Source organism: Mugil cephalus, chromosome 2 (genome assembly GCF_022458985.1).
Source record: "Mugil cephalus isolate CIBA_MC_2020 chromosome 2, CIBA_Mcephalus_1.1, whole genome shotgun sequence".
NCBI classification, from domain to species: Eukaryota; Metazoa; Chordata; class Actinopteri; order Mugiliformes; family Mugilidae; genus Mugil; species Mugil cephalus.
Genome location: NC_061771.1, coordinates 15704700 through 15722594, shown reverse-complemented (window position 1 = coordinate 15722594; position 17895 = coordinate 15704700). Strand labels below are relative to the sequence as shown.

Below are 17895 nucleotides of genomic sequence, written 5' to 3'. Positions count from 1 at the left end.
TCTCTCCCTCTGCCAACAGAGTGAAGGAGCCGACCTCTACTCAGAGCTGATCAACTTCTACACACTGCTGAGAAAGCGTGAACACAATGACTATCCTCGATGTGGCACAGGGACACGGCTCAAGTGCCAATCAGTGTTATTATTTCGGGACAAAAGTGTATAGAAACTGATCAAGAGGATTCTTCCATTTCAAAGTATCGTGTTGTTGTCGAACTACTATTAAAACACACAAGTAGGAAACGCTTTTGCACGATTTGAAATATTCTTGTTGCACTTTGAGTTTTCTTATAGCTTTTGTGTTTTTTGGATTAATAACACAGAATACCTTTTACAAACAGGCTGTCGTCATATCGCTCCACCCTTTGTGCGTTCTGCGCCTCAACGTAGCAGAAAAACAAAAACTGGATCAATCCTAATGTCTCTAATGTTCGTTTTCCCTCCGTTTTTTTTTTTTAATAGCACCGCGACGTATAGAAATTAGGAGTTGAACACTTCACGAAGCGGATAGAGTCTTTTCATCTGGGGCAGGCGCATTTCACACAAATTATCTCCTTTGCGCGTTGAGAATGTCGGTGCGAGAGCCGCCGCGATGGGGTTCGCTCGAAGCACGCGCTCCCCGTGCCAACTGAGGGATGATGGGTAATCCATCTCGTCCCATTCAGTCGTGCTCGGTGGCGGTTTGGAAAAGAAGACACTTGACTATTAATAGCTCCTTTGTGACCGTATGCAGCCATGTATGTGTTAAATTCATTAAATGCGTGGTTGCTGGGAGTCTCTGAACCGTGAACGTGTTTTAAAGCATGTGCATGTACGTTTGGAGCTGGTGTTTTTATGTGTGTGTGTGTGTGTGTGTGTGTGTGTGTGTGTGTGTGTGTGTGTGTGTGTCTCCAGAGAGTGTTATTTTCTGGGTGAGTCAACTTGACATATAGCTTGTGTGGGTGCAACATTGATATTGAGAGGACAGCGTGACAAGTTGATGAAACCCATAAGACTGAATAAACGGTACATGCCTTTTATTGCTGCGTGGGCAATTCACCAAACTTCTGATATTTATATATATATATTTTTCCTATTGTAACTAACTGGCCGCTGCCTTCAGTGCCACCGCCTCCATTCAACTATCGGACTCTTAGTAGCGCGAAGGGATTTTTGATTTAAATGAAAGGAGGGCAGAGAAGGAGAGATTGGGAGTGGGGGGGGGGGGGGGGGGCGTCACAGATGTATATTTCTCTCCAGGGCAGGCTTTTCCTGTTATTCGCAGCCTCCTCCGCTACTGTCCCCGTGGTTGGTTTCACTCGTTCGTCTCATTACCCTGGGCGCGTGGCGCTCCTTCGCTCGCTGGCGGCCCAGCTTTCTTCTCCATTAATTGGGTTTCGTTACATTAAGCCCCCCGGCCGAGGGGCCATCTTGCCAATAAAACATTCCATTTTTAGCGCTCCACTCAAAGCTGGTAGGGTTCAACCTGAGCTGCGAATGGTAATTGGTTATTTATTTAAGCTTCCTCAGGTTGGTCTCCGCTGGGTTGGGTAAAGAGGGAAAGGAGGGGGTGGGGTGGGTGGGGTGGTGGTGGCGGGGGGGTGTAAGAGGGTGGAACGGGGCTTTTTCTTTCCTGCGCTGTAAAGCTACTGCCGCAGACTGTTTGCTCACTTTTGTTGGGAAAAGGGTTGGACAACTTGCACGCAAGCACACCTGAGAGCGAACACCTGGTCTGTGGGTGACTCTGTGTTGCGTTTCAGCAGTGGACACACCCGTGCTTCATGCTCCCAACTATCGGCATTTACAGAGCCTTTGTCTCCGTAATCTCGTCTTTCTCTGTGAGCGCTTTGTCAGTGGGAAGAAAAAAAAAAAAGTTATTTAAATAATGGCAGGATTTTCTGTAATTTTTTTTTAAAGATTTGCTTGTGGTAATAAGTGGCAATCGTGTCCTCATTAATTGAAAATTGAAAACAAACTTGTCGACGTCGTCTGTAATCGCAGAAAACGTCTTTGCCTTTTCTCCCTCTCTTTTTGTTTTTCATCCTCCTTTGTGCGTCCTTTACGTCCAGAGTGAGGAAAATCCTGTGGGTAGGTGAGGTTGTGTTTCGGGGTGAGGAGGACTTCTCGGCGAACACATTCAGCAGCACGGGAATCCACATCCACCGCTCGAGCTGCCGTCTCCCCAGCTGTTTGCGAAACACCTCACATGGTTCTACACGCTTGATTGTAGCTGCGGGCGCGAAGAGTCCTCATTGCATATAAATTACAGAAGTGGGAAGTGATTATTATAAAATTCCTGCTTTCCCTTTTTTCCACTCCACTCTGCAGAAGTGGTATAATTGAGTGGAGCACAAAAGCTGTGCTGTTAGGGGAGAGAGGGGAGAGTGATGCTAAAAAGGCAATATTGCAGAAATCCTTGCTCCATATTCCGCACGGACGCACGCAAACACGCGCGCTCCTGCTTAGCAACCGTGGCGGGACGTCGGCGGAATATGACAGAACGCGAGCTCGCAGACACCGGCGTGTCGTCAGAAAAATCTGACCCGAGGGGGGCGGGGGGTGAAGGGTGGGGGGAAGAAAAAAAAAAAGAAACAAAAATGAAACGTCCCATTTCTTTTCCCCACCCCCGATCTCAGATGGCGTGCCAAGTCACTGGCTCCCCGTGCTGAAACACACTGGAGTGTCTCCTCCATTGAGGGCTCCCTGCCAGCGCCAGTTCCGCACAATGAATTTCTCTTAAAACCACATCTGAGGGGCTCTTTAAAAGGGCTGGCCAAGCCTGGATATGAAATTCCAAATGGAACGTTTTTCTTTTCAATCCTCGCCGCCTCTCTTCTTTCGCTCTCCCTGAGAAATATGAATAGAGAGATCCTAAGCCTATTATTTCTCCCGTACAATAAAGGGGACCTCCGATATGACTGTCCTCCATTGATGCAGTGCTGCTGCTTTTGGAGTCGGAACGGGGATGAGAGCGGAGAAATCGCTGCAGTATGACCGTCGTGATCGTGGTCAGTTGAGTGTCTCTGGCTACTTCATCCAGGAGATTGGTTTAAAAAAAAAAAAAATCAAGTCATCCACCTGGCGCTCGTCTTTAAATTGAACTGGTGAAAACATAGCTGCGATATAGCTTGACCCCTGTACATTCAGCATGAACATCTACAGCGACATGAAGCCGTTAAAAGTCTGAATGACATTTTATTGCCTGTCTCTTATTCTGAAAGTAAACTATCTTTAGTCTATCTTTAGTTAGGGCGCATGCAGTTTCCGCAAATATGCCTCCAAATAACCATCCACTCTGTATTGGTCACAGGGGCCTGCAGGATTTTCCTGGTGGATTTTCCACAATGGGGGCAGTTTATTAAGAAGTTGAGAAAAATGGGATTTGACAGCTCTAACTGGAAAAATCACCGAAGAGGGCTCCTCCACTATGACGGAGACCGCTGGCTTTCTGCGGCGCTAAAGATTCAATCGCCCCCTTTTTTTTTTTTTTTTTTTTTTTTTTGTGCCGCCGTAGTTTCTAACGAGCGCAACTTTTGTTTCCAGCAGCTCCTCTTTTCTGTTCTCTCTGCTACAAGTTGGAGATGACTTCCAGCTGAAATGCTAATCTTCTGGGCTCTTATCTCTTTCCCACAGGATAACAAATGGGAGTGGAGAGGCGTAAAATAATATGGGCGAGAATGCTATCGTTTAGCCCCTGGTGTAGGCATGTCCCGGCCGAATCAATCCCGGTTAGTCCCTCTTCAGGCTTTAGCAGCCTCGCTAATAAGCCCTGCCCTCTGTGAGGATGAGGGTCGGACCCTCCCACATTCTCAGATTATCCCGTCACCTTTGACTCTGGGCGAGCGGGGTCAAAGAACTCACCTGTGCAAGTGTGGAAAAAAGAAGCATCCTAGTTTAGTTCATTTACAAGCGGTTTGTCATGTTTTTTTTTTTTTGTCTATGCTGAGATTGTGCAAAGTGGACAGCGCAACTTGTGCTTGCTGAGGCTCCCACACCACACATGCCGCCCTTCGTGTTCCTGGTTAGGACATTCCCAGAAGGTTGGGGAGAGCTAAGGCGCGCGTCTTAAGTTGAGGCCAGTGCCAGTCTGTGAGAGGTTCAGGGCAACTCAAGACATTCCAGCAACCCATGTGTCCAAGGGTCTTTGTGTACATGTGTGTTCATGTATGTGTGAGTGGGCCAGTGGGGGAGTGGAGTGGAGTGGAGTGGAGTAGAGGGAGGGAGGGAGGGAGGGAGGGAGGGGGGGGCACCAGTCACCACTTAGCACTGCAGGAATGTCACCTTGGCACACACAAGTCAACAAAGTCAGAGCTAATAAAGAACAGCCCATTTGTTATATCATCTCGTCCTAATTTTATTTGCATGCTAAATTTAGGTCTTTGGCCACTTTGTTAATCAGGTGACCGTTTCCTTGAAGGAATCTGATAACAATTTCTTCATACCCTTTGATTCAAAGCTCGTGGGAGCCGCTCGGTGTCTCACCCGGCAGCTCCCCGACGTCTCTCTGATTAGCCGTGTATCCTGTGGAGGTGATATTTTGACTCCGGCTCGGCTCTGGGCTCAAATTGTGAATAGTGGATTTAGCATGGTTAAGCATTACCATGTGTCGAGTGCAGCTGAAGCATGTAAGCGCTGTTGGCTGGGGGGCTGGGGGGGCCGGAGTTTTTCGGGCCTGGTTCGGTCTATTTTAGTTGTCGGGAGGTAGGTCTTCTGTGAGTCAGCTGGGGATGAGGGGTCTGTGGCTGGGGCCGCTGTTGACGTGATTACCCCTGCATTAAGTACCACTGCAGACATCTGTCTCACTCCAGCTCTCTCTCTATAGTCAGCCCCCCCTCCTCCTCCTCCTCCATCCCTCATCTCTCCTTCCCCCGGCTCTTGCTCTGTAATGAACTCCCCTTATTCACCAGCTAATGACTGCCTTTGATCTCCCGCCTAAGACCTCTGCTCTGACTCTACCCTGCAAGTCTCTCTTTTCTCTCCTTTTCTTTGCTCCATCGCTCGCTCGCTCCTATTCGCTCAACCTCTGTTTGCATCTTTCTCTCCCTTTTCTGTCTCAGACCTCATGCTCATGCACCCCTTTGACTTGTTTTTTCCTCCCGTCTCCAGGGAATGGGGGGGGGGGGGGGTTCAGTCTTGCTGACCTAGGCTAAATAAAGTTTTGAGCTACTGTGCTCAGGAGCGCTAAAAGACAAGTAATTAAAGAAATGTTGTTTGGTGTCTTCCCGGCCGCACCGTTAAACCTGGATCGTGTGGCACCTGGACTCACGTATAATGCCGCCGCTCTTTCATATTTGTTTAAAATCGCCTTATTTTCTTTCCTCCGCAGTCCAACAAAGTACCGGTGGTGCAGCCGTCCCACGCGGTCCACCCGCTCACCCCGCTGATCACGTACAGCGACGAACACTTCGCTCCGGGGTCCCATTCCGGCCATCACCCTCAGGATGCCAACAACAAACAAGGTACGAGTGCATTGAGTGTTTGGTGTCAGTTTTAGCAGTGCAGTAAAAATAGTGTAAATGTTGCATAACGAATTTAGCATACACCGATCAGCCGCAACATTAAAACCGCTGACAGGTTGAATACATTTCCAGTAGGATGAAGCCTGACACGGACACACGCACACACAAATGGTTTAGGAATAAATCATCTGTGGGATGATCCACAGAGGCCCCTCCCCTCAACCCATAGGACCCAAAGACCCCCACAACCGTTACTGACACCACAGGACACCCTCAGAAGACTCATGTCCATTCTCTGATGAGTCACAACTGTTTTGGAGGCACAAGGAAGGTGGTCATAATGTTATGCCTGATCGGTGTAGCCTATCAGAACTGTGATAACATTTTAAACTGAGATGGAGGCTATTAATTGGGGATGCACATGTCCAACCTTTTCAACACAACAATATTAGTAATTCAGCTCAGGGTCACTAGTCTGAGACCAGTGCTCTCTTGTCCCACATTTAATTTCTTTCACTGCATGGAACGGTAAGGTAACACAAAGCCAGAGGTTGCTCTGGGACTAAATACTTTGCTGCCAGCGTGCTATTACTAAATGGATTTTCATACATTTTTATAAGGACATGATGAAAAAGAAAACGTGATTAATAATTGTCGATAATTCACAATAACCAACAGCAGCCAGTCGTCTTAGCGAAGGCTTTCTAGTCTCTGTCTAGCATCTGTAGTATTTATTCCAACATAACACGAATTTGGAATGTTGCTCAACTGGAAATCATAAAAGCAGAGGAAAAGGTCGCCAGCATTTTACGTTCCCATCAGGCAACGCTGTCAGGAATCAGCAGAGACACAAAAACCAGGATGCGTTGCAGGAAAGTCGTCCTTCCTATCATCTCCGAGCGTGCGCTCATTTGAATGAGCCCGTGGGACGAGCTCCGCTGCCCCCTCCTCCTGCGCTCGCTGCCTCTCGGTAATAACATCAGGCTACGGCTCTGACAGCTGCACAGGAGCTCCTCCGCCGATTGGACCTGCTCCGCAGCCCCCTGCGCAGCTGGAGACTTTGGCAGCTCAAACAAACGCAGAAAAAGAACCTCCGCAGTTTTGTCGCGCACCTTTTTTCTTTCCCCCGCTCTTCTTCTCGCGCGGCTGCCAGTTGAAAAAGGAGGGAAGGGATCAGACGAGATGCAGGCGATGCTCGTGATGAGGCTAGGAGGTTCTGAGGGACCGGCTATAAATAACAATGTAGAACTGAGCTTCGGAGATGAAGGGAGTGGGACGTGTAAAGAAAACTGTGCTCCACATAAGTCAGAAGAATCGCACACGTCTGACGTTGAAGTTTCTTCTTGTGGAAGCGGGAAAGGAAAATCGGGATTGAACCGCCCCGCGCGTTGGATTTCAGTCGGCGCGTAGCGCAGGTTGTGAGGAAGTTGTTTCACCGTTGGTGCTGGATCACCAGATCCACTTTTGGAGTTCTGGACATCGGAAGTGAGAAGAAAAGATGACTCTTTCTTAGGACTGATGTTTGCGCAAAAGAAATCCAAAAAACAGTGTAGCAGAATTGGCTCTGAATGATTTCCCTTGACGTATTCACGTGTGCGTGTATATATCAGTAGGGCTAAGCCGGAGATGCTTAAAACCAAATCTCTCTTATTCTCTTTTTTGCTGTTCCTCTCTCTCCCTCACATCGACCGACTGCTGCTCCTCTTTCCTTAGCGGGCTCCGACTTTGATCTGCTCGTTAATTATGAAAAACAATCATGGATTTTCTCATTATGAGCTCTAATATGCGCAGGGCCGCAATTAGGGATGGAAGGTCGAGGGGGGCGGGGGAGGGCGGTGTTGCGAGGGGGGTCTTCGGCGTGTTGCATTTAAACCTTTGTGTTGTAGTTTTTGTTACGAAACAAAACGCAAATTTAACAAACTCGGAACACAACGGCAACGGCGGGATCCCGTCACTGTCGCTCGTTCTGAGGGGAAATTTTGCGAGCGAGAAGCTGCGTCGGGCGTGAACGGGAAGGATCCGCGCGAAAGGGGGAGTGAGTAATTAGGCACCTCAGGGATGTGAGTGACAAGGTTAACGCGCCAGGCCTCTCTCTTCGCCCCCCTGCTGCTCCCACCCTCGCCTCCTTCCCTTCTGCCCCGAGGAGGGCCCTGAGGAGCGTTAGGAGGCGGATTAGCGGGCAGGGAGCGGCGCTATCCTCGCCGTGAATCCGCCGCTGCAACATTGGCTTTGGAGATATAAGCCTCCCGCTCGGCCCCGGTCCCTCCGAGGAGGGAGGCCCCTTTCGACCACAGCCCCGGAGAGAGACGGAGGGAGAGAAAGAGAGATAGAGGCAGGGAGAAAAGGCTGGCTCCAGCAGGGATTAGAAGATGGTGCTAATCTGGAGGCATTTGCCCTCTTTTCTTTGTGTGTGTGTGTGTGTGTGTTTGAGCACATATGTAGGCACATTCCACACGTCTGTGTACGAACACTATTTCATAATATCTCTTTATTACTTGTCATACTTTTTATAGGGGTTACACGAGACGTTGAGAGTTTTTGTCATCCTGCTGCCCTGTTCTCTATAATTCTTCTTAAAAAAAAAAAAAAAAGAATGAAAAAAGACCCCTTGACCTTGGAGCCCAGTAGGAGCAGGCGAGCCGGAGATGGAGCGGCTTAGTCCTGAAGATACACCGGCAGTTAGTCCGAGTCGATCCTGTGTCTGCAGGGAGAGATGAAGCCTCCGCCATAAAGAGGAAGCCTCAATTATCCAGCTTAAAGATGCCAAGAAAATATTATCCTTTTCTGCTGGTGGATAATGTGAGGTCAGGAGCCACGTTGGTGCCCCGCCGTGCGCGGTCCTCGTGTAGGGTCAGGGTTCGCTGAACTCACGTTCGGTCGTCATATATTAAAGCTCTGTAAAAAGCCCGTAAGCCGAGGTGAAAAGGTCGAGATTTCACAAATTGTTGCACAGATCCTGATCGTTTTCTCCTCAGTACAAATAGTAATAGAGTTGAAAGTGCCTCACTTCTGCATCTCCAGCTCCAAAAAAAATCTTTTGGTTCTTTTAGCTCCCATTCAGAAATATGTCAATTCAACTAAGTAGACACTATGGCTCGGACAGAAGCATGTTTGATGCTTCATGGGCGTTAGGGCGCACGACTCTGAAAAAAATGTGAAGCATGATTTTCATTGCTAAGAATTAAGATCACGATTCTTTGGCATGATTTTTTTTTTTACAAATTGTTTATTGCACTGATGAACTTTAACAAAACAAAAAACATTCAAATGGTCATTCAAGTACAGTATCACACATTGAGATTTCCTTGGAATGTAGAGCTTACGTTTGAACAATAAGCTTGTTAGCTTGTTAGCCATCAGTTTAACTGTCTTTACCGCTGACTTCTCTCTGCTTCTCTCCATCACTGTTTCCAAACACTCAACTGCAGACAGGCTTCCTCCACTGACAGAATCACATGTTGTAGAGATGCTTTACCATAGGTCGAGGGAGGAGTCAGCAGGGGTGCTGCCTTTAGGGGGGCTTGAAAAAATCCGTGAAGAAATGGGAGCATTTGTTTGTGACGCCGCTCGTGAAATAAAATGCTTAAGAATCAATCACGTGTGTGTGTGTGTGAATTGAGATCGACGTTTTCTAACGATTTATCGTGCAGCCCTAATGGGCATGAAGCATGGACCGCACAGCTCCTCCCAAGAACCTCCCTCTTGTCCAAATATGGTCGCAAAATTACGGCAGTCATTGGTTGAACTCTGGGTTTCAAACCAGAAACACTTCTTAAGTTTCGAGGTCTCATTTACTTCTGTCAGCGCTCCGTGTATCTAATAGTCGCGTACCGTTGCTGTTTCTCCAGGAATGCCGAGGCATCACCCCGGACCAGACATGCCCAACTTCTACTCCCTGTCTCCTGGAGGAGTGGGCCAGATCACGCCGCCGCTGGGATGGTGAGTCACAGACAGAAAACATGCACAGTTAGTCGATTCACGTAAACAAAAAGCAAAATTACTATCCCGTCTGTGCGCATCATGTGGACGCTGCAGCCTCTCCGTGCGCAGGGTGGAGCAGCGCAGGCCTGCAGCAGCCGGCTTCGTGGGGAGGTCTGCTCCTGGCTCTTTGTGCTGCGAGGCTGAGGCTTCAGCCACAGCTCTCCTCTGTGTGTGCCCAGCACATGTCAAACACATCAGCGCATACGTGCCCCTGCATACCCATATGGCTGCTTAACCCCCCATCAAAGCTCTCTGGAAGCACTTCATGTTTGAGGAGTGCTTTTTAAAGTATCTTCCACCTCTTCCTCTTCTGCCTGTTTTACTGCGTCGTTGTCGCTTCCATTTCATTTCCCCACTTTTTTTCTTCTCTCCCCCAACACATCTCTCTTCTCTCTTTCCTTTTTTTTATTTACTATCTCTGTCTCTGCTGGTGTGATGGCTTCAGACATTCAGACTGAGTGAAGACAGATGTAATATCAATGGGCCGGGCAGGATGAGGCAATGGACCCGACGGTTTTCCCTTTTCCTCTTCAGACCCCCTTAAATTGGAATATCTACAGTATATCAGCCCATGTCTTTGGTATAGGATTTTTACCCATGGTGTGTGGCTTATTTTTAAGGCTTATGCTCATGTCTAAGAAAAAACTGGCCGATCTACAGACTCAGAGAGCTAACAAATCTATAAAAAAGCAAGCTTCAGATTGTCTGACAGTAAAAAAAAAAAACTTGAAGCCAGATAGCTGAAACGAGACCTCAGAAGTGAGCGTAAAAACAAATCTATTAAAGAAAAAGAAACAAAGCAGAAAATTAAGAGTTTTTGGACCCGGAGTCGATCTGATGACAAGACACAGTCTTCACTATTTATTATGTCTGAGGAGGAATCTGAGGGAATTTGAAGACGTGACGAGGGATGAAAAGCATGTCTAAAGATTTCCTCGTGTCTGGCTGATCTGTGTATATGAAGCATATCTAAAAGAAACGCGCGCTAAATTGAAACAGACTTTTAAAACAAATAGAGACAAAATATGTTTGTCTATCAGTTTGTCATATTTTACCCGTCTGCTTCGTCACTCGTTGGTCATTGTGGTACGTCGCGTGGAACAAACACGCTGTTTGCTCTGCTCTATAATCCCATGAAGCGGTGCCATGAGATATTTGATTGTGTCGTTTTACAGCATTTAAATGAATTTACAGAACCTGGAAATCGACCTATACACGTACGAGGAAGTTGTTCTCTGCATGTAACCCTTCAATCCGTACTCTCAGATTGTAGTGAGTACACTTGGAGCATCGGGCAGCCATGCAGGGCCACAGGTTGGAGGGTTTGTGATGTGGAGGGCTTGAATAGGTTACAGACACAGAGGGACACTGAAGCCAGTGACCAAGAGAAAGTCTGTGATCACTTTGTGTTTCTTTTGATTGAAAATGATTGAAATGTGTGTCGGTACAAGACGGTACGATTCAGTAGTACCACGAACCGCAGCCTCCAAACTGAAAAGTTGAATCATGAGCTCTCAGTTTATAGCGAGACTGTTACATCAGAATGCATCCGTTTCCCTCGTGTGCCAAACGAGCGCCTCCCTAATTAATCAAAGTGTTCTGTTGTTGCAGGTTTTCACACCACATGGTTCCCGGTCCCCCCGGTCCCCACGCCACAGGGATCCCCCACCCGGCCATCGTCAACCCACAGGTCAAACACGAGCCGCCGCATGAAACCGACATCATGCACATGTGAGTCCGACACACTCCCTCACTCGCACGTTTTGGAAGCTCGTACCGCCCCCCTCCCCCTCTATCAGCAGCTATTTGAGCTACTTCCAGGTATTTGTGCTCTACGGTAGGCCGTTGCCGAACAAACCCTCCGTCAGAGCCTTGTTCTCATTCTCTCGATGCGAACAGATAAGTAGCCCGTGCTCCACTGATAAGGGGCCTGCGCTTCATTTGGCCTCAGGGATCACAACAGCCTTAGCCGGCAACAGATACAGGTCCTAGATTAGTGCCGGGATGAACCGAATTCTCATCCCAAGTGTGTGCAGCGGGAAAGCGCTGCGAGCGCCCTGAAGAGGTTTATCACTGATATTTCCATTATTCATGGCCATCCTCACACCAAGACTGTACTATTATCAAAACGGTTGTTAGAAAGTAAGTCAGGAGTGGGAGCGGAGCGTCTCTGAGTTCGAGCATTTGGTTTTAAGCAGTTGCCAATGTGCTGCGGACAAGAGGGTTTGGTTGTCATTACTGGTGAAGTAATCTCTCCGCATGAAGGGCTCCGGCTACGACTGCACATGATTAAAGAGGCAGGGGCCTGTGGCGTGGCGGCCCCTCTCACGCTGGCTCGCCATTGGCTGATAGCAGCCAGACCCTCGCCGCTTTTTGTCGCCACGGCCGCGCCGCAGTTTCCGTCTTTTCGCCGCGTCGCCCTTTTGTTCTCTCATTTTCCAGCGATTTGGTTTCTTCCTCCTCTTACCTCCTCGTCTGTGTTGTTGTTGTTGTTATTTTTCTCTCTCTCTGCAGGAAACCTCAGCACGAACAGAGAAAGGAGCAGGAGCCCAAAAGACCGCACATCAAGAAGCCGCTAAACGCCTTCATGCTCTACATGAAAGAGATGCGTGCGAACGTGGTCGCCGAGTGCACGCTGAAGGAGAGCGCCGCCATCAATCAGATCCTGGGACGGAGGGTAAGGTCGCGCACCCGCCTCGTTTCTCCCTTCCCCGCTTCGGCCCGGATCTTTCGTTGATTGACTTAAATCGCAGGCGGATCGCAGTTCGAGCCGCGGCTCTCGTGACGCCGCACGCGCTCACTTCCCGGGCCCAATTAGCAGGAAAAAAGTACAAAGATTCCTTATTAACATGGAGCCTTTTATGAACAAGTTGTGATTATTGTCATGATTGCCCAAGCCAATTATTTCCCTCTCAGAAGCGCAGATACAGGCTGCCTGTCTAACTGACATTTAATCAAATTGGCTTTAATAAAATATGCCTGGATAATGGCACGGTTGGAAATGACAAAATTTGTTCCTTTTGAGGATTGGGAAAAGAGTGGAACCACAGAGCCATGTTAAAAGCCTTAACGAATAGGCCTGGCGGTTGAAGCAGCCAGCCACAGCAAAGCCTAGTTTGTGGCCTGCGCAGGGTAATTGCTCGCTGACATAGTTTGAATAAAAAGCACTGCTAAATTGGAAGCAGTGTTTTGATATGAAATCAAAGTTTTTTTTCCCCCCCTCTTCTCCTCTTTCCCTCTCCGACTCTTGCGCATGCTAATCTCTTCATCATGTTTCCCTCGTCTTCCTTCTGTCTTTTATCCTGCGCCGAAAGTTTGGAAGTTGAAAAAGGCTTTTTTTTTCTTCTTCTTCTTCTTCTTCTTTTTTTTTTCTTCTCCTTTACCAAATCACTACCGCACACGTCTCTATGCAGGGAACATGCTAGCGCGCACCAGTGATTGACTGTATACTATTTTTCCCTTGTGCTGAAACAGTGGCATGCTTTATCTCGGGAAGAGCAAGCTAAGTATTATGAGTTAGCCCGCAAGGAACGGCAGCTCCACATGCAGCTCTACCCAGGCTGGTCCGCCCGAGACAACTATGTAAGTATCAACAGAACAGACTGGCAAGAGGTGCGCGTGCGTGCGTTTGTGTCGTTTGTTTACGTCTGTGTCGCATGACTTGTTTTTTTTTTTTCGTTTTCTTTTTAAATTTCACGCGAGAGTGACACACGGGCTAATTCGCACCAGCATTCTCCGTGCTAATGGGGTCCATTTGTAGCCCCTTTGTTTCAGCCTAATGTGTAATTCATGACACTGTATCATCCACGGACACTATTATTGCCACTGTGAGTGAAAATTGCCTGGTAATGGTTATGCTAGTCTTTGATGTTCCACATCAGCATGGGATGTAAAAAGCGACTGTTAGAACGAGTTGAGGAGTCTGGATTGTGCATTCAGCATTCAGCAGCAGCCACCTTTAACCCCCCCCCTCCCCTCCCTCCGCCTCCCCGTAGCGTAGCTGCCCATTTTGTTTGCAGATGTGGGTAGGACTCACACATCGGGCCGGATTTAGGACGCGGCCTGTTTTTTTAGCCCCCGTCGCATGTGTCTGTGTGTGTTCGACTCTTCAGCGTGTGGTGTGTATGACTTTGTGAGAGAGAGAAAGAGAGCACCAGCTTTTATTAAAAGTGTGGCTCCGGCACTCACATTCACTCCACCACCGAAGTGCTTTGTGGTGTTTATCTGCCTCCCCTCGGACACCGACAGCATCCCTCCTCGTTCTGGCTCCGCTGCTCCGCTGCCAAAATGCCTCGCTGAGGGAGGGAGGGGGTGGGCGGGAGGGGGAGGGGGGTGGGGGTGGGAGGGTGGGGGACCAGGTATCAGCTAGTGACAGTCAGCTCAGGTCCCACCGGATGGAATGACTTTCTACCAGGTAAAGATACGGCAAGCGTGATCTTTCCTGTGACCGCTCCTCCATAGTCGACATCCTCAGCTGTGCACGGGCAGCGCATCGTGCCTGGAAACACCCAAAATAGGCAGCGCGCTGGCACGGGGAGCATGCGGCGTTCACAGTTTCGCCGCGTGCCCCCTCTCTCATCCTTTCTCTCACCCACACTCACTTAGTCCCTCTTCTTCGCCGTCTGCCGCAGCAGTAGAAGGCAGATTAGCTCATGAATAAGTGGATTAGCAGACTTTGCAGCAGGAAACCAAAGTGCTGCTCATATTTGACTAGAACGACTCTGCGCTGCTATCTATACCTATAGTCTCCCCCCCCGGGGATTTAGCATAAGCTATAAATCCTTACACGCTCCCACCACATCGCTGGAAAAAGGTGGTGCACTTCACACACACGCAGCTAAACTAGACTAACTCCATCACTTTTAATTGCACTTCACGCTAATGCTCGTCGATAGAGGGGCTCCGAGGACGTGGAGTGGTGTAGCTACCTGTACTCCACCGGGACGGCCACAGCTCAGAATTAGAAGCGGCTGAGTGCCGGTGGGGCGCGCCCACGCGAGATGAAACTCAGGCAGGTCGGTCAGGCCCTCTCAGTGTCGCAGTTTGCGCTGGAGTTCGGAGTCTGGGGGATGCTGGTTGGATGCCCAGCAGGGGATGAGTGAACATGGCAGTCAGCAGCAGGATATCAGAGTGGTCTAGTGAGCGTGAGTGCTGGAGCCACACTTTATGCGTTCCTCTGTATATTTTTTAGGGAAAGAAGAAGAAGCGGAAGAGGGAGAAGATGCAGGAAACGGCCCCAGGTAAGCAGTGATCCACGCAGCTTTTCCTCTTTATTAGTGTTGTTATTATTATTATTATTTTTTTTCGTCTTCTGATGCATATTGAAGTTGTGCCGTCTTTCCAAAGAACACACGCATCATCTGTCACAGTTTTTGGCTGCATTTCGTTACATCCTGTAAAAAAAAAAACAAAAAAAAATGCCTAATCCCCACAGGAAATACACCAACACATGAATGTCACCTGCTCTATCCTCAGTCCGGCCTCAGCGGACTTTCTCTGTGTGCATCCCTCCATCTCCTGTCCGTCGTCCCAGTCTCCACATATTAACACCTACTTTGGGATTAGTCTGTCCATTCTATACGACGACTTACAGATTCGGGGCTTTGCACTGTTTGTTTGCCTGCTGCGCTACAGTGTGTCTTTCTGCTGACCTTGTTTATCTGCGCTTTTTCGAGCCTCCTCTTAGCACTGCAACTGTAATCCACTGAGAATTACGCTTTAAATAAAATGTCAGTGTTTTCCTTTTTTTCTTTCTTTCTTTCTTTTTTTTTTTTTTTTTTAATGGTCTGTACACTGTGTAGGCCAGATGGGCGGCTTTGATCCATGCCGTCCAGATATCTCAAAATTATTTTAAAAAAGATGCAATTTTCTGCAGGTACAGGCCAGAGAATGAAAACGGCGTACATCTGAGAATATGGTAAGACAAACCCCCCTCTATGCCCTCCCTGTCTGGTCCACTTCAGTACATGTCAAGCTTTCTTTTTAACACTGCTAAACACTGACTTGAGAGTGTGTGCTCACAGACTAATCCTAAAGAGGTCCACCCTAACCTCACCATAGTCATTGTGTCAGCGGCGTTAAGGCCTGAAGAGGGATTGTGCTTTGTGTGTAGGGTTTGCTCAATGGCCTTAGCACAATATGCATTGGATTTTCTGCCTTGTGTGTGTCTGTGTGTGTGTGTGTGTGTGTGTGTGTGTCACTGTTTCTGTGTGGCTGGATGAAGAGTCAGATGTTCTGTCAGCAGTTTACGGCTTATTTTTCTTCTTACCGCGTGTTTGAAAAATGCGAAAACTATTGCTCGATAAATCAGGCATCCACTCAGTGTTTTCTAAACACGGTCTAAATAATAAAGGCGAAAACGGTTTTTACTCGCCCAGAATATTTTTAATTTTTTTTTTTTTTTTTTTTTTTTCTCCCCACCTCCCCGACTTGCCGGTGGAGGCTCGGCCCCATATGGGCTGCATGTGTTGCCTTTTCCCCCCACGTCTTTGTGAGGCAGAGCGGGATCCAGCAGCTTGTTTGGCAGGAACTTAATGAGATGCTATACCTTAATAAGATTTCATGGTATCTGGGGTTTTCGGGGTGCCTATAATGCTTTCGTGACAAAGGGCCTCTGTGGTCGCTTTTTATTTCCTAACATGTGAAAGATGTGTAGAGGGAGAGAGATTGATTCAGATCGAATGTCAAACCCTCGACTGGACTGTCACCTGTCCCCGCGTTTCTCCCCCGAAAGAAGGATTAACACGTTCACAGCATGTGGTGAAGGCAACTCTGTTTTTTTTTTTTCTTTCTACCGATCTTCCTTTTTCTCTCTTTGCTTTCTATCTCTCCGCTTCCCTTCCCTCTCCCTCCCTGCGAGTCTGGTAGCATCCTGTTATTCCGCTCCCTTTTGGCAGCGGGGAAAAGCCGGGCAGATGTGACAAATCTGGTCTTACGTCGAAATCGCCCCGACCAGACAAAGGTTTTCCACTTGATCGATTCCTGACCCAGTGGCTGTATCTGAACCCAAAATTGGGGCTGCTTTTCTTCTGTCCTTTTTTTTTTTTTCTTTTTTCTCTTTCTCGCCCATCGCCCCGTTTTCAAAGCGCGGAGAGCGCAAGCGCTAAAAAGCACTTTATCTCTGATCCAATAATTAGCAGTGCCTAGCCGCAGCGGGATGGACACCCTTGCTGATTCTCAGTGACAGCCTTAAACTAATATGCATAATACCGAGGATACTGCCACAACTCCCCAAGCCCTCAATTTATGCAGATCCCAAAGAGCTGGATTGAGGTTAGCTTGCTGTAGACGCCAAAAACATCTTTAAATGAACTCGTTTGTCTGTTTCTTTTCATGTGTCCCAGCCTCTGCCCCATCTGTCTGTCCCCCTGTGTGAAAAATCCAAAAGATTTCTTAATGAGTTTATTTGGAAGACAAAAAGTGAACACCTTGTTTTTTATTGTTCCCAATGAGCATCTAGTTCACTTTTGCAGTTGTAAAGAAAAATATTCTAAATAACAAAGTGGTGGATTTTAAGGAGGAGGGTGACTTGATGCCTTCTCATATCGACATGTTTCCTGTTTTGTTTTTTTGTTTTTTAATTTTTCAGCCTGTGAGTCAAACCAGGAGTCGAGTTGCAGCGCAGCTTTTTTTTTTTATGGCTCAATGTTGGTTCCCTCTTGTTATCTTTAGCATGTCAAACAGTGGGCCCACCACACAGCTGGCTCCCACCACAGTAGAACAGCTCTCTGAGAAGTCATTACTCTGACATTGTGAAATTAGAGTTTCCGTCTCTTTCCCCCAGCCGCTGCGCTCCGCCAGATCCTTTTTTCTTTTCTTTTTTTTCTTTTTTAAACTGACTTCAAATGTCCACTCGCACTCCTCCTCTCCTCACAGTTTCTGCGCCCTTCTTTACTTTGTTTCCCTCTGTCTTGCTTCCTCCCGCGCTGTCGGCCTTTTGTCTGACTAAGCCCGCTGATTCACAGCCTTTGAGATAGTTATCTGGCCGAGACGCATACATGCCCTCCAGGCTTTCTCCATTTTTTTTTCTTTTTTTTTAATATTTTTTTTTAGAGGGGGAGACACTCCCGACAAAAGTGTCTTTTTAATCTGGCCAGCTTTGGAACTTGTGCCATAAAACCGCGAATCACGTCACTTCTTAACGAAGGCGCTCTTTTGCTGACGGATGTTTTTAAGCACGTGAGTAGGGATATTATATATTTATATATATATATATATATATTATGATCATCAGGTAGAAATGCATCACGTCCTGGTTCTGAGACATCAAAGAAAGTGTTGATCAAGCAGGAGCTTTGGTGGCCACTCTCCTCTCCTCCTCTCTCTGTCTCAGTCATGCCCCGGCTCTGCTCCCTCTGATGTGTGCAGCCAGAAGTCAGCTGTCAGAAGGCTTTGATGAGTGAGGAGGGAAGAAGAAGAAGAAGAAGAGGAGGAGGAGGAGGAGGAGAGAGGAGAGAGAGGGAGCGAGTGCGTTAGGTGG

General features: G+C 47.9%; 1 protein-coding gene across 9 annotated transcripts in view; it reads left to right on the top strand.

Moving 5' to 3' along the window:
* The window catches only part of lef1 (lymphoid enhancer-binding factor 1), a 42347-nt gene that overhangs the window by 16876 nt on the left and 7576 nt on the right, over nt 1-17895 (top strand). Inside the window, exons 4-10 of one of the 9 annotated variants that reach the window (XM_047577998.1) lie at nt 5303-5435; nt 9284-9374; nt 11028-11147; nt 11931-12093; nt 12891-12998; nt 14617-14656; nt 15276-15333. In XM_047577998.1, the coding sequence (XP_047433954.1) occupies nt 5303-5435; nt 9284-9374; nt 11028-11147; nt 11931-12093; nt 12891-12998; nt 14617-14656; nt 15276-15333 (713 nt within the window). Of the gene's footprint in view, nt 1-5302; nt 5436-9283; nt 9375-11027; nt 11148-11930; nt 12094-12890; nt 12999-14607; nt 14657-15275; nt 15334-17895 lie in introns of all 9 variants that reach the window. The other 8 variants (XM_047577997.1, XM_047577995.1, XM_047578004.1 and 5 more) reach the window with 8 other exon arrangements.